The sequence below is a fragment of the Scyliorhinus canicula genome, chromosome 25, assembly GCF_902713615.1.
Source record: "Scyliorhinus canicula chromosome 25, sScyCan1.1, whole genome shotgun sequence".
Lineage (NCBI taxonomy): Eukaryota > Metazoa > Chordata > Chondrichthyes > Carcharhiniformes > Scyliorhinidae > Scyliorhinus > Scyliorhinus canicula.
In genome coordinates this window covers 552,993-569,528 of record NC_052170.1, presented here as the reverse complement: position 1 = coordinate 569,528, position 16,536 = coordinate 552,993, and the positions used below count along the sequence as shown (strand labels likewise).

Here is a 16,536-nt window from a genome sequence, read left to right as displayed (position 1 = left end):
AGTGCTGTGGATGTGGGGGTGAGAGGTCACAGTGCTGTGGATGTGGGGGTGAGAGGTCACAGCGCTGTGGGGACGAGGGGTCACAGTGCTGTGGGGGCGAGGGGTCACAGTGCTGTGGGGGTGAGGGGTCACAGTGCTGTGGGGGTGAGGGGTCACAATGCTGTGGGGGTGAGGGGTCACAGTGCTGTGGGGGTGAGGGGTCACAGTGCTGTGGGGGTGAGGGGTCACAGTGCTGTGGGGGTGAGGGGTCACAATGCTGTGGGGGTGAGGGGTCACAGAGCTGTGGATGTGGGGGTGAGGGGTCACAGTGCTGTGGGGGTGAGGGGTCACAGTGCTGTGGATGTGGGGGTGAGGGGTCACAGTGCTGTGGATGTGGGGGTGAGGGGTCACAGTGCTGTGGATATGGGGGTGAGGGGTCACAGTGCTGTGGATGTGGGGGTGAGGGGTCACAGTGCTGTGGATATGGGGGTGAGGGGTCACAGTGCTGTGGATGTGGGGGTGAGGGGTCACAGTGCTGAGGATATGGGGGTGAGGGGTCACAGTGCTGTGGATGTGGGGGTGAGGGGTCACAGTGCTGTGGATGTGGGGGGGAGGGGTCACAGTGCTGTGGATGTGGGGGTGAGGGGTCACAGTGCTGTGGATGTGGGGGTGAGGGGTCACAGTGCTGTGGATGTGGGGGTGAGGGGTCACAGTGCTGTGGATGTGGGGGTGAGGGGTCACTGTGCTGTGGATATGGGGGTGAGGGGTCACAGTGCTGTGGGGGTGATGGGTCACAGTGCTGTGGGGGTGAGGGGTCACAATGCTGTGGATGTGGGGTCACAGTGCTGTGGATGTGGGGGTGAGGGGTCACAGTGCTGTGGGGGTGAGGGGGTCACAGTGCTGTGGGGTGATGGGTCACAGTGCTGTGGATATGGGGGTGAGGGGTCACAGTGCTGTGGATGTGGGGGTGAGGGGTCACAGTGCTGTGGGGGTGAGGGGTCACAGTGCTGTGGATGTGGGGGTGAGGGGTCACAGTGCTGAGGATATGGGGTGAGGGGTCACAGTGCTGTGGATGTGGGGGGTGAGGGGTCACAGTGCTGTGGATATGGGGGTGATGGGTCACAGTGCTGTGGGGGTGAGGGGTCACAGTGCTGTGGGGGTGAGGGGTCACAGTGCTGTGGGGGTGAGGGGTCACAATGCTGTGGATGTGGGGTCACAGTGCTGTGGATGTGGGGGTGAGGGGTCACAGTGCTGTGGATATGGGGGTGAGGGGTCACAGTGCTGTGGATATGGGGGTGAGGGGTCACAGTGCTGTGGGGGTGAGGGGTCACAGTGCTGTGGGGGTGAGGGGTCACAGTGCTGTGGGGGTGAGGGGTCACAGTGCTGTGGATATGGGGGTGAGGGGTCACAGTGCTATGGATATGGGGGTGAGGGGTCACAGTGCTGTGGATATCAGGCTACATAAGGAGACATTAGAATGTGACCAAAATCTGGTCAAACAGGCAGGTTATAGCGACTGAAAGGAGGAAAGACAGCCCGGGAGGTTTGCAGAAATTATTCCAGAGTTTGGGACCACAGTGATGGAGAGATTAAAATTGGGGGAGCTCAACAGGCCAAAATTCGACGAGTCTTCATTCTCAGAGGGTAGGAGTGTATCACAGAGTTGGGAGCGTATCTCAGAGTTGGGAGCGTGTCTCAGAGGGTTGGAGGGTATCACGGAGTTGGGAGCGTATCACAGAGTTGGGAGTATAGCACGGAGTTAGGAAGGGGCAAGGTAATGGACAGAATTGAAAACAGACAGAATTTTCAAATAGAATCAGGATCAGTTTATATTGATTATATACTTGGAAACATACATAGAAAATATAAGCAGGAGGAGGCCATTCGGCCCTTCCAGCCTGTTCCGCCATTCATTATGATCATGGCTGATCATCAAGTTCAATACTCTGATCCTGCCTTCCACCCCATATCCCTTGATCACTTTAGCCCCAAAAGGTCTATCCAATTTCATGGAATTTACAGTGCAGGAGGCCATTCGGCCCATCGAGTCTGGACCGGCTCTTGGAGAGAGCACCCTACTTAAGCCCACATCTCCACCCTATCCCCATAACCCAGTAACCCCACCTAATCTTTTTGGACACTAAGGGGCAATTTATCATGGCCAATCCACCTAACCCGCACATCTTTGGACTGTGGGAGGAAACCGGAGCACCCGGAGGAAACCCACGCACACACGGGGAGGACGTGCAGACTCCGCACAGACAGTGACCCAGCCGGGAATCAAACCTGGGACCCTGGAGCTGTGAAGCAACAGTGCTAGCCACTATGCTACCGTGCTGCCCTGAAATTACACTTTTTGAAATTACACAACGTTTTGGCCTCAACTACTTTCTGTGGGAGCGAATTCCACAGATTCACCACTCTCTGGGAGAAGAAATTTCTCCTCACCTCAGTCCTAAAGGGTTTACCCCTTATCCCCCACCATCGGGAACATTCTTTCTGAATCTACCCTGTCTAATCCTGTTAGAATTTTGTAAGTTTCTATGAGATCCACTCTCACTCTTCTAAACTCCAATGAATATAATCCTAACCCACTTAGTATCTCCTCATATAACCGTCCTGCCATCCCAGGAATCAGCCTGGTAAACCTTCGCTGACCTCCCTCCATAGCAACAACATCCTTCCTCAGTTAAGGACACCAAAACTGCCCACAATACTCCAGGTGTGGCCTCACCAATGCCCTGTACAATTGCAGTAAAACATCCCTGTTCCTGTATTCAAAATCTCACGCTATGAAGGCGAACATAATAAATGAACTAGTAGATTTACCATTGAGATCATTATTGACATAAATACTGCAACTAACACTTAATACCAGTCCAGCCAGAATTGTACCAAAAAATATTTGCCTCTCTCTTTCTATGTAGAAAAATGTCAAACAGTGAGATTGAGACTGTGCCATCAGTAACAAGAGTAATAATGACCCCCATCTCTGGCACCAGGACCAGCGCTGAGATCTGATCCCAGGTCACAGCCAAGATTAAAGATAGCTGAAGTACAAGATTCAGAGACATTAGAGGCTGGTCCATTAACCTGTCAGAATGTTCCTTGTCCACAGTTTGATTATCCAAAGATTAACACAAGCGCCAGGCGATTCTCCAAAGAAACACTGAATGGATGGCTCATTGAAAACTCCGAGGGACGTACAGTGTCAAATCAAACAATTTAAAGCAAAATATTTCACGATGTCACAATCAGATTGTTTAATGGTATGTTATGATGTTATTTATGGAAATAAAACCTTTTACCATGAGTCTTCCCGGTCACCTGTTTGCCCCTCGCCCAGGAGCAGATTCCTGAATGCCAAGGAGGAAGGAAGGGGGCGAACATCATTCTCCAGCCTCTGCACCGACCATTCTCCAGCTCTCACCTCCACATCTCCTTTGCTCCAAAATCACTTCTTTCAAAAAGCAAATAAGACTTTTAAAACAATTTTCTAACAATCAAGAGTAAGTTTTAGCAAATCTCCCAGATGATTTCTGAAAGGAGATTTTTTCTTTTATCTTCACAAGATTCTCAATACAACTGCTAATGACGAGAGAAGAAATGAGTCATTGATTATACGTAGAATAAGAGTTCAGCAAATACCCAGTCTGTGTGAATAGATGAATAAATACCCAGTCTGTTGCGGAATCCAGCAATGGGAATAGAATTAAAAATACATACTCGACTGCCGGAAGTTTGCTGACAAAGTTGGTCAATAATTATTCCTGTTGACCAGTAATATATCAATTTCACACCTCTAGTGTAAATATCTTTTTCTCTCCAAAATAATTTTAATATTGGTTTTGAGCCTATTGGTTACTGTGGAAACCAGGATTAGCTAAACCCAGCCAACTGCACCATCTAGTGGCGTCATCTCAGACTGCAGGGTGCCAACTGCACCATCTAGTGGAGTAATCTCAGACTGCAGGCTGCCAACTGCACCATCTAGTGGAGTAATCTCAGACTGCAGGCTGCCAACTGCACCATCTAGTGGAGTAATCTCAGACTGCAGGCTCCCAACTGCACCATCTAGTGGAGTAATCTCAGACTGCAGGCTGCCAACTGCACCATCTAGTGGAGTAATCTCAGACTGCAGGCTCCCAACTGCACCATCTAGTGGAGTAATCTCAGACTGCAGGCTGCCAACTGCACCATCTAGTGGAGTAATCTCAGACTGCAGGCTCCCAACTGCACCATCTAGTGGAGTAATCTCAGACTGCAGGCTGCCAACTGCACCATCTAGTGGAGTAATCTCAGACTGCAGGCTCCCAACTGCACCATCTAGTGGAGTAATCTCAGACTGCAGGCTGCCAACTGCACCATCTAGTGGAGTAATCTCAGACTGCAGGCTGCCAACTGCACCATCTAGTGGAGTAATCTCAGACTGCAGGCTCCCAACTGCACCATCTAGTGGAGTAATCTCAGACTGCAGGCTGCCAACTGCACCATCTAGTGGAGTAATCTCAGACTGCAGGCTCCCAACTGCACCATCTAGTGGAGTAATCTCAGACTGCAGGCTGCCAACTGCACCATCTAGTGGAGTAATCTCAGACTGCAGGCTGCCAACTGCACCATCTAGTGGAGTAATCTCAGACTGCAGGCTGCCAACTGCACCATCTAGTGGAGTAATCTCAGACTGCAGGCTGCCAACTGCACCATCTAGTGGAGTAATCTCAGACTGCAGGGTGCCAACTGCACCATCTAGTGGAGTAATCTCAGATTGCAGGGTGCCAACTGCACTATCTAGTGGAGTAATCTCAGACTGCAGGCTGCCAACTGCACCATCTAGTGGAGCCGCGCAGAATTACAGTCGAAGCCTGGTCGACAATGGTTGATAAGCCCATGGTCATCCTGTGGTATTTCCAGTCCGTGTTGTCAGCACCCCAGCTGCTCGCTGGCTGGGGTACACAGCTGCGCTCCCTCTGGGCATCTGCTGAGGTAGCTCTCCAGGGTCTTACACGGTGTTGACTCAGCCATAATACTCCCTACAGTTAGATATCTCAGTCGTCCTCAGTCCTGAAGCTCCAGCTGCGGTAAGTGTGAGCAGCTTCTGGGTTTGTGAGGTGGGGTTGGTGTGCCACAGCTGAGCTGACAGGAAGAGAAGCGGAGGTGTAGCTGTGACCCTTTGCGATGGAGTGTGTGAACCCCTCAGCTCTATCAATGTCAAACCAACACGATTTTGCTGCTTGCTATCACTGTCCTTCAGCTAACAAACCTTCAGTCAATTCCTCAGCACCTCACCCAATTGGGGTGGAACCGATTGTTCACACCGGGCAGAGACGAGGCAGGTTGAGGGAGGCTGGACGAGGGCAGGATCAACAACTCACATTTTTACTCCAGGCATTGCATCCACCTAACCGACAACAAAATTCCCGCTCCAGCATTAACACCAGGCAGCCTGGCCAGGATCGGCACATTCACGGATAGATCCTGTGCCGAGTAACCGGAGATTGTTGTCACTTGTGTTGTACATTGTTTATCAAGGAAGAATTTCTTTTTTTAAAAATCACTTTTATTTTTGTAACAAATTACACATTCAGCAACACAACAGGGGTGAGGGTAACAGTGGGAGAGATCAGAGCCACATGATGGGAGCTGCCTCGTTCACTGATGCTGCGGCGGGGTTTCGTATCTTCAACCAGCAACAGATCTTGAAGCACATGACCCATTCCTGGTGACAGTGTTTATTCCAGTTTAATATTGACAGTGTTTAATGCTTCAACTGCCCAGCGTGGGTACTGTTCTACACTCCCATACATCCGCTTCATGAACTGCTGAACGAACGCTGGGAATTCCTTCTGCTGAATACTCTCACGAATAAAGCGCATCAGGTTCAGCTGCAAAACATAAATCAGTGCCTTAAAAAATTAAAAGCCATCGCCCACATCAGCAAAAAACGATCCCAGCATCGACAGCAACAGCATTACAGCCAAGCTACCACATCATCAGAACACACAAACATCGAGAAACCAGCTACCGCACGCCAACGGCACAGATATAGAGTAAAGCTCCCTCTACACTGTCCCCATCAAACACTCCCAGGACAGGTACAGCACGGGGTGTGATACAGAGTAAAGTTCCCTCTACACTGTCCCCATCAAACACTCCCAGGACAGGTACAGCACGGGGTTAGATACAGAGTAAAGCTCTCTCTACACTGTCCCCATCAAACACTCCCAGGACAGGTACAGCACTGGGTTAGATACAGAGTAAAGCTCCCTCTACACTGTCCCCATCAAACACTCCCAGGACGGGTACAGCACGGGGTTAGATACAGAGTAAAGCTCCCTCTACACTGTCCCCATCAAACACTCCCAGGACAGGTACAGCCAGGGTTAGATACAGAGTAAAGCTCCATCTACACTGTCCCCATCAAACACTCCCAGGACAGGTACAGCACGGGGTTAGATACAGAGTAAAGCTCCATCTACACTGTCCCCATCAAACACTCCCAGGACAGGTACAGCACGGGGTTAGATACAGAGTAAAGCTCCATCTACACTGTCCCCATCAAACACTCCCAGGGCACAGGTACAGGACACACACACACACTCACACACACTGCGGGATGTTACTTTCCTCCCACCTAAAGTTTGAAGACCCCTTGACGAGCGATGAGACAGAGGAGGAGGAGTAGGCGGGGATGTCGGTGTCTCCTTGTCTCCGCTAACTCCTGATGGATCTGATGGGCTGATCATTCGGCCGATACTACATGGTGAGCCCCGTCTGTGGCAGGAATGTGGTGGCGGACAATCCGGAGGAGGTGGCTGAACTACGGAGTCGGCGTCCAAGACCTCGGAAGTCTGCGTCTCCATCTCGGTGTCGGAAGACACAACGTCGGACATGTCGGTGTCGGGAGAGACTGGAGGTGTCACGGCAGCTGGTTCAGCAATGGAGCTAGAGGATCCAGGACAGGCTTCTTCCGAGGGAGCAACCTGTGAGTGAATCTGATCCAGGTATTGTTTCATTAGTTACCTCCGGCCCGAGCTTGGTGAGAGACTGGTCCTGTTTCCCAGAGAGCCAGCGAACACGGGCGAACACCACGTCGTCAGGTGCAAAGAGGTCGATACCGAACTGGGCAACATCTTTGCAAATCCTGGTCACGACGCCGTATGTCTGGTAGAATCAAACTCCATCGTCTATGATCCATTAACATCTCAGTGGGGCCCACCCCAGTTACTGTGTGTGGCGTGGACCTGTACGAGAACAAAAACCTTGCCAGTCGTGTGTCCGTTGAGCCCGTTTTAGCCACATGCACGGCTCTCTCTGCCAAACCTTTCGATGCCGGATGGTTTGAGGCGGTGTGGACGTGGCGAATACCGTTGCTCGTCACAAAGCAGCAAACTCTTCACTTGTGAAAGAGGCCCCGCTATCGATCGCGGGTACCCCTGGGATGCCGTGGGATGAAAAAGAAATGAATCGATCTATGGTCGCCTGGGAAGTGATCAATGCCAACCTGTGGACCTCCAGCCACTTTGAGAGGGCGTCCACTAGGACGGGAAACATCGAACCCAAGAATGGACTGGCAGACTCCGTGTGGCCCCGGCCACTCCCAAGGATGTCGGGATGCTGCCGCAGGAGCTTCTGGTGCTCCTGGCACATGGAGTACTCCTGGGCTAACATCTCGATATCCATGTCCAAACTCCGGCCCCCAGACGTAGCCCCTCATCAACATCTTCATCCTGGACAGCCTATCCCATCGCCGACACAACAACCCTGGTGCCCCGCAGGAGGATTCCGTCTCCATGGTCAGCTCCCCACAGGAGGATTCCGTCTCCATGGTCAGCTCCCCACAGGAGGATTCCGTCTCCATGGTCAGCTCCCCACAGGAGGATTCCGTCTCCATGGTCAGCTCTGAGAGCTTGGAGGAGAAAGCTGCTGGTTGCTGTGGATGCGGAGGAGAAAGCTGCTGGTTGCTGTGGATGCGGAGGAGAAAGCTGCTGGTTGCTGTCAATGCGGAGGAGAAAGCTGCTGGTTGCCTTCGATGCCACCCTCCGTACAATACCAGGTGGCACACTTCGGCAAGTAGTGGGTGGGTTTGCATCAAGTCACCAACACACAATGCAGTGAAGAGCACGGAGTCTGTGAAATTCAGGACAGCAATCACTTTGTCTGTAGTGAGTTTACAGACACAGTCTGAAACGGACGGTGGCTCAACTCAGCAGAATAAGAGAGCCAAGTTCCACAGCGTCACGGGGACCATTCTGATTGCCCGAACCATCCCGCTGACCGGGCGTTACCGCAATCCTCTCGATAGCCAAAATACAAAACCATATGAAACATGCCCTTCGGGTTGGGCAGGCGGACCCCATTATCAGAAAACTACTTCAACATCGCCTCGAGGTTTTACAAATGTTCTTGTTCTGTGACTAACACGTCGTCTGAGTAACCCACAGCACACGGCAATCCACGCAGGATGTTCTCCGTGACGCGCTGGAAGGCTGCGCACGTTGGCATGCGGAATTCAGGTGTACTCAGAGTCCTTATGCGTATTAATAATGACGTATTATGTTCCAGCTGTAGATAAGCGCTGCTCAAGTCCAATTTTGTTGATGTATGGCCACAGATCAATGCGGACTGTCGTGTCGGGCTTCATCACAGGTACCACAGCCACTGCCTAATCAGCGAAGCGCACAGATCTAATGATGGCCAAACTCTCCAAACGCCGAAGTTCAGTCTCAACATTCTCCACAATAGTGTAGGGAACCGGCGGACAGGAAAATTTCAGGGCTGGACTCCGGGTCCACCTGGATTTTAGCCGCAGACACTTTAATGGTACCCAAACCGAGCTGAAAACCTCCAGGAATTTGCTCAGTACAGCACACAGAACGCCTGACCACACTTACATAGATTACATAGAATTTACAGTGCAGAAGGAGGCCATTCGGCCCATCGAGTCTGCACCGGCTCCTGCACACAGAAGGCCTGACCACACGAAGGAGATGCTGCCAATCCAACCGCAGCTGTTGTACCAATCGCGTCCCAACAGGCTCGGGCTGTTTCCTTTCACAACGAGGGGACGGTTCACTGATTGGTGCCAGAAACCACCGGGGTGAGGGTGAACCCCACTACATTCAGCCGTTCCCCTGTGTAAGTGGCCAAATGAGCCGCCGTGTCAGCCAAAGTCAAAGTGTTCACACCCCATTTGAGAAGATCGAAAGTGCTCTGCATCAGCACAGAAACAGCCGCTCCTGTATCCAGCTCAGTTTGGAGCATGTGACCATTCACCTGGATCGGAACTCGAGTAGGGGCCACAAGGGGTGGCCAAACAGTTCAGCTGCTTCTCAGCCTCATCCTCGGCCTCTTCTGGGTCATCCAGAGGCAAGTCCCAGTGCCAGGACTGATACTTTCCTTAACCAAGCAGCCTGGAGTGCTGACCCTCCTGCTGCCTGCAGGTACACTTAGACCAGGTTCACACATCATACACGGGCCGGAATAGCCTTCAGTCAAGTACAGCCACAGGGTAGGTCTCAGCAGCCGGCTCTTCGCCCAGAGGCCAGAGCCGCAGAGGTGTTCGCTCCGGGCGGCAGGGATACCACGAGGGGCGACACCCCAAAACGTTCACCTCCATCCTCTATCTCCTGGACTCCACGTTTTCTTGGGACAGGAAACTCTGCAACACTTGCTGCAAAGTTAGAGGAACTTCACCAAAAAGCCGTTTGAGTTTCCATATTATCAACACTGCAGACCAAGCGATCGCGGAGCATAGCGGACAAAACTGTTCCATACTCAGAAAACCCGGCTATCTTCCACAGCCGCGGCACAAACTCGGTGATGGACTCATCGGTGGACTGCTCCGGTGCATTGAACCATCTATCAACAGGGTTGGGTTAAGTGTTGCAGTGTTGCAGCGTTAGTGTTATGGGCTGGCTGAATGTTCGCATGTGCAGCGTCGCCGGATACCCGAGACTCCGGAACACCCTGAACTTATCCAGTCCACAGACGGCCTGTCCCTCATTCTCCGTGATGTTGTTGGCCCGGAATAAATAACGCATTCGTTCAGTGTATTGGTTCCAGTCTTCAACACCGGCATCGAATGTATCTAACCGCCCAAACAGAGGCAAGGCGGCGAAGTAAAAAAATTCAAAACTGGTCCAGAAAATCGGGGGTGGCTGAGCCGAGGGGGTGGTAGCAGTGACCAGTTTATTCCTCGTCACCTGTTTAATAAGGACACGGGGAGTCCACACCAAGTGAAATAACAGCCAAGTTTTATTAACACAAACGATATATACTCTACCTGGTAGACCCAATCGGGTTCCTGCTTTGTCCGTGCCTTATTGGCCGATTACACAGGGTAATTGAGATACCGCTCTCCTAGCAGCGTGCTTTACTCTGCAAGGAGAACGGGGAGAAACAAACATTCCAGCCCCAAAGGTCACGTGTGGATATTACAGTTAGATACAGAGTAAAGCTCCCTCTACACTGTCCCCATCAAACATTCCCAGGACAGGTACAGCACGGGGTTAGATACAGAGTAAAGCTCCCTCTACACTGTCCCCATCAAACACTCCCAGGACAGGTACAGCACGGGGTTAGCTACAGAGTAAAGCTCCCTCTACACTGTTCCCCATAAATCACTCCCAGGGCAGGTACAGCACGGGGTTAGATACAGAGTAAAGCTCCCTCTACACTGTCCCCATCAAACATTCCCAGGACAGGTACAGCACGGGGTTAGATACAGAGTAAAGCTCCCTCTACACTGTCGCCATCAAACATTCCCAGGACAGGTACAGCACGGGGTTAGATACAGAGTAAAGCTCCCTCTACACTGTCCCCATCAAACACTCCCAGGACAGGTACAGCACAGGGTTAGATACAGAGTAAAGCTCCATCTACACTGTCCCCATCAAACACTCCCAGGGCAGGTACAGCACGGGGTTAGATACACAGTAAAGCTCCCTCTACACTGTCCCCATCAAACACTCCCAGGACAGGTACAGCACGGGGTTAGATACAGAGTAAAGCTCCCTCTACACTGTTGCCATCAAACACTCCCAGGACAGGTACAGCACGGGGTTAGATACAGAGTAAAGGTCCCTCTACACTGCCCCCATCAAACACTCCCAGGACTGGTACAGCACGGGGTTAGATACAGAGTAACGCTCCCTCTACATTGTCCCCATCAAACACTCCCAGGACAGGTACAGCACGGGGTTAGATACAGAGTAAAGCTCCCTCTACACAGTCTCCATCAACACTCCCAGGACAGGTACAGCACGGGGTTAGATACAGAGTAAAGCTCCCTCTACACTGTCGCCATCAAACACTCCCAGGACAGGTACAGCACGGGGTTAGATACAGAGTAAAGCTCCCTCTACACAGTCTCCATCAAACACTCCCAGGACAGGTACAGCACGGGGTTAGATACAGAGTAAAGCTCCCTCTACACTGTCGCCATCAAACATTCCCAGGACAGGTACAGCACGGGGTTAGATACAGAGTAAAGCTCCCTCTACACTGCCCCCATCAAACACTCCCAGGACAGGTACAGCACGGGGTTAGATACAGAGTAAAGCTCCCTCTACACTGTCCCCATCAAACACTCCCAGGACAGGTACAGCACGGGGTTAGATACAGAGTAAAGCTCCCTCTATATAGACCCATCAAACACTCCCAGGACAGGTACAGCACGGGGTTAGATACAGAGTAAAGCTCCCTCTATACAGACCCATCAAACACTCCCAGGACAGGTACAGCACGGGGTTAGATACAGAGTAAAGCTCTCTCTACACTGTCCCCATCAAACACTCCCAGGACAGGTACAGCACGGGGTTAGATACAGAGTAAAGCTCCCGCTACACTGTCCCATCAAACACTCCCAGGACAGGTACAGCACGGGGTTAGATACAGAGTAAAGCTCCCTCTATATAGACCAGGGGTGGGCAAACTACGGCCCGCGGGCCGCATGCGGCCCGCCAAAGGTATTTCTGCGGCCCACCAAGTCATTAAAAAAAAAAAAAATTTTTTTTAATTTTTTTTTTTTAATTTTTTTTTTAAAGGTTAATGGGTGGGGGGGCTGTTGGGTTACTTACTGGTATAGGGTGGATACGTTGACTTGAGTAGGGTGATCATTGCTTGGCACAACGTCGAGGGCCGAAGGGCCTGTTCTGTGCTGTACTGTTCTATGTTCTATATGAGGCGCCCAGAATCATAACCGGGTGAAGTAATTATTTTACTTAATATACTATGCGGCCCTTTGTGAATTGTGAATTTCTGAATGCGGCCCTTGCACGGAAAAGTTTGCCCACCCCTGATATAGACCCATCAAACACTCCCAGGACAGGTACAGCACGGGGTTAGATACAGAGTAAAGCTCCCTCTATACAGACCCATCAAACACTCCCAGGACAGGTACAGCACGGGGTTAGATACAGAGTAAAGCTCTCTCTACACTGTCCCCATCAAACACTCCCGGACAGGTACAGCACGGGGTTAGATACAGAGTAAAGCTCCCGCTACACTGTCCCATCAAACACTCCCAGGACAGGTACAGCACGGGGTTAGATACAGAGTAAGGTCTCCTCACCTGGTAGGCAATGTTGTGGATGGTGATGTGATGGAGGGCGGCAGTGTCACTCCTGAACAGAGCGTGGAGATATGCTCGAGTGTACCTGCCAAACACGGGACATCAGTTTAGAAGGACGGAAGCCCAGGAACCCCAGTAGAATTCTGCCTCACTGACGCCGCTACCGTGTCCCCCACCCCCCCCCCCATCCCCCCCCCCCCCCCCCCCCACCCCCCCCCCCCCCCCCCCCCCCCAATACCCCGTTCAGTAACTTGTTCCGGTGGTTTTTCTTCATGTTTAAGCTGAGGCGAAGCTAGGAAAGCTCCCTGCAGCGGAGATCTGCACATATATGATGTGTGAGAGAGCCCCCCCCAGTGTTGTCCATCTGTAGATCTCACTAATGCAGCACAAAGTCAGTTTTCACCCACAGAGCCCTTCCAGTCAGCGTAATGGTGACGTCAGGCAGAGCAGACACACACAGGACAAACACCTACCTCTTACAAGTTGGGCATTCACAATCCTCATCGATGGGCCCGAAAATCCTTGACATATTGCCTGTGCTTCAGCTGCAAAGAGCCCCAGGGAACGAGTGCCGATCCAAACCGCTGTGAAATCAGAGGGTAAAGATTAGACTGCAATGCTAAAGATGGCAATGAATCGAACCTTCAGTGACAGAGCTGCTCAGAGCCCAGTGCCCAGAGCCCAGAGCTCAGAGCCCAGTGTCCAGAGCCCAGTGCTGGTAGCTGAGAGACGGCCCAAAGCACCAAACTGCTTTGTGTTGAATAGAAATCCTGACCTTGGTTTCACCAACACCCTACAATCCAGCTACACAGCGAATTGGACACGGGCCCAGAGCACAGAGCCCAGAGCACAGAGCCCAGTGCCCAGAGCCCAGTGCCCAGAGCACAGAGCCCAGTGCCCAGTGCCCAGTGCCCAGAGCCCAGTGCCCAGAGCCCAGAGCCCAGAGCCCAGTGCTGGTAGCTGAGAGACGGCCCAAAGCACCAAACTGCTTTGTGTTGAATAGAAATCCTGACCTTGGTTTCACCAACACCCTACAATCCAGCTACACAGCGAATTGGACACGGGCCCAGAGCCCAGAGCCCAGTGCCCAGATCCCAGTGCCCAGAGCCCAGAGCCCAGTGCTCAGATCCCAGTGCCCAGTGCCCCTCAATAACCACAGCTGTGACCCACAAAACCAATCATTACCTGGAATGTCTAACCGAGCGAACGGAGATTCATTTACCCATTCCTAGTTTCGCTGTGACACACACAATCTGCCCAAAGTCATGCCGATCAGTCATTGGCTACATCTCCGGACACATCTGGAAAATCCCTCCATCCAGTCCCAAATCAAACCCCCAATCGGTGCCGTGGCAGAATGCAGCCGTCAGGTGTCAGCACAGATATAACCACATCTGGGCAGGCCCTGGCAGGACAGGTTTGTGGCTCCCACCAGCTGGGGTTGCCAATGTTAGAAACAAAGGGATCCTTACCGCTGTGCGTGTGGGAAATACACAGTCAAACATGTCACAGCCCAGAGCCACACACACCACCAGATCTGTCGCATACCTGGGGGAGTGAGAGAGACAGAGAGCAGCTGAGACATTAAATAAACATCACACAATTCATCAGTTAAAGCACCAAACTCAATAATTACACTGTGGCACGGTGCTTCAATAGCCCCATGAGATACACCAGGAACATACCCCAAATCCCCACACAGACGGAGCACCCCGCGCAGACGGAGCACCCCGCGCAGACGGAGCACCCCGCGCAGACGGAGCACACGGCGCAGATGGACAGACGGAGCACCCCGCGCAGACGGAGCACCCCGCGCAGACGGAGCACCCCGCGCAGACGGAGCACCCCGCGCAGACGGAGCACCCCGCGCAGACGGAGCACCCCGCGCAGACGGAGCACCCCGCGCAGACGGAGCACCCCGCGCAGACGGAGCACCCCGCGCAGACGGAGCACCCCGCGCAGAGACGGATGGAGCACCCCGCGCAGACGGACAGGCAGACGGACGGACGGAGCACCCCGCGCAGACGGACAGGCAGACGGACGGACGGAGCACCCCGCGCAGACGGACAGGCAGACGGACAGGCAGACGGAGCACCCCGCGCAGACGCAGCACCCCACGCAGACGGAGCACCCCGCGCAGATGGACGGACGGAGCACCCCGCGCAGACGGACGGACAGACGGAGCACCCCGCGCAGACGGAGCACCCCGCGCAGACGGAGCACCCCGCGCAGACGGAGCACCCCGCGCAGACGGAGCACCCCGCGCAGACGGAGCACCCCGCGCAGACGGAGCACCCCGCGCAGACAGACGGATGGAGCACCCCGCGCAGACGGACAGGCAGACGGACGGACGGAGCACCCCGCGCAGACGGACAGGCAGACGGACGGACGGAGCACCCCGCGCAGACGGACAGGCAGACGGAGCACCCCGCGCAGACGCAGCACCCCGCGCAGACGGAGCACCCCGCGCAGATGGACGGACGGAGCACCCCGCGCAGACGGAGCACCCCGCGCAGATGGACGGACGGAGCACCCCGCGCAGACGGACGGACAGACGGAGCACCCCACGCAGACGGACAGACGAAGCACCCCGCGCAGACGGACAGACAGACGGAGCACCCCGCGCAGATGGAGCACCCCGCGCAGACGGACAGACAGAGCACAGGGACAGTCTCCTACCCCACTCCCATTAGGTAACGTGGTTTCTCGGGTGGGAGGTACTCTGTGCTCAGCTTCACCATTCTCCAGAAATGATCCTTCTCCTCCCCGCCACTCAATCCTCCGATGGCAAAACCAGAGACGTCACGTTTAATCATCTCTGAAATGGTAAAGTAAACGGGAATTGAGAGAACGGAGCGGAGACAGAGCAGAATCAAGGTGTCCAGGATAGAGGTGCATTCAGTACGAGGCTCTGGTTCGGTTAGCAAAGCAGGCTGGCCCCGCCCACTGGGGCCGCCGGCCCCGCCCACTGGGGCCACCGGCCCCGCCCACTGGGCCCACCGGCCCCGCCCACTGGGGGCACCGGCCCCGCCCACTGGGGGCACCGGCCCGCCCACTGGGACCGCCGGCCCCGCCCACTGGGGACCGCCGGCCCCGCCCACTGGGGACCGCCGGCCCCGCCCACTGGGGACCACCGGCCCCGCCCACAGGGGACCGCCGGCCCCGCCCACAGGGGCCACCGTCTCCGCCCACAGGGGCCACCGGCTCCGCCCACAGGGGCCACCGGCCCCGCCCACAGGGCCACCGGCTCCGCCCACTGGGGCCACCGGCTCCGCCCCCACCCACAGGGCCACCGGCCCCGCCCACTGGGGCCACCGGCCCGCCCACTGGGGCCACCGGCCCCGCCCACTGGGGCACCGGCCCCGCCCACTGGGGCACCGGCCCCGCCCACTGGGGCCACCGGCTCCGCCCCCACCCACAGGGCCACCAGCCCCGCCCACTGGGGCACCGGCTCCGCCCACTGGGGCACCGGCCTCGCCCACTGGGGCACCGGCCCCGCCCACTGGGGCCACCGGCTCCGCCCACTGGGGCCACCGGCCCCGCCCACAGGGCCACCGGCCCCGCCCACTGGGGGCCACCGGCCCCGCCCACTGGGGGCACCACCGGCCACGCCCACTGGGGCCACCAGCAGGGTGTAGAACAGGCCTGTGGAGGGGGATTGGTGGAATTATGGGATGTGGGCATCGCTGGTTACACCAGCATTTATTGCCCATCCCTAGTTGTCCTTCAGAAGGTGGTGGGGAGTTGCCCTCTTGAACCGCTGCTGTCCTTAAGATGTAGGTACACCCACTGTGCTGTTAGGGAGGGAGTTCCAGGATGTTGCCCCAGTGACAGTGAAGGAATGGTGATATATTTCCCAGTCAGGGTGGGGAGTGACTTGGAGGGGAACCTCCAGGTGGTGGGGTTCCCAGGTATCTGCTGCCCTTGTCCCTCTAGATGGTGGAGGTCGTGGGTTTGGAAGGTGCTGCCTAAGGAACCTTGGTGAG

At 54.6% G+C, this 16,536-nt stretch overlaps 1 protein-coding gene across 1 annotated transcript; it reads right to left on the bottom strand.

The window, feature by feature from the left end:
* Positions 1-5,518: 5,518 nt before the first annotated feature.
* LOC119957183 (queuine tRNA-ribosyltransferase catalytic subunit 1-like) lies at positions 5,519-15,390 on the bottom strand. The gene is given in 6 exon segments (XM_038784983.1): positions 5,519-5,861; positions 12,551-12,635; positions 13,024-13,067; positions 13,069-13,134; positions 14,023-14,098; positions 15,230-15,390. Coding segments are annotated over 6 exon segments (561 nt in total). The 5' UTR covers positions 15,367-15,390; the 3' UTR covers positions 5,519-5,708.
* Between the last annotated feature and the right edge of the window lie 1,146 nt (positions 15,391-16,536).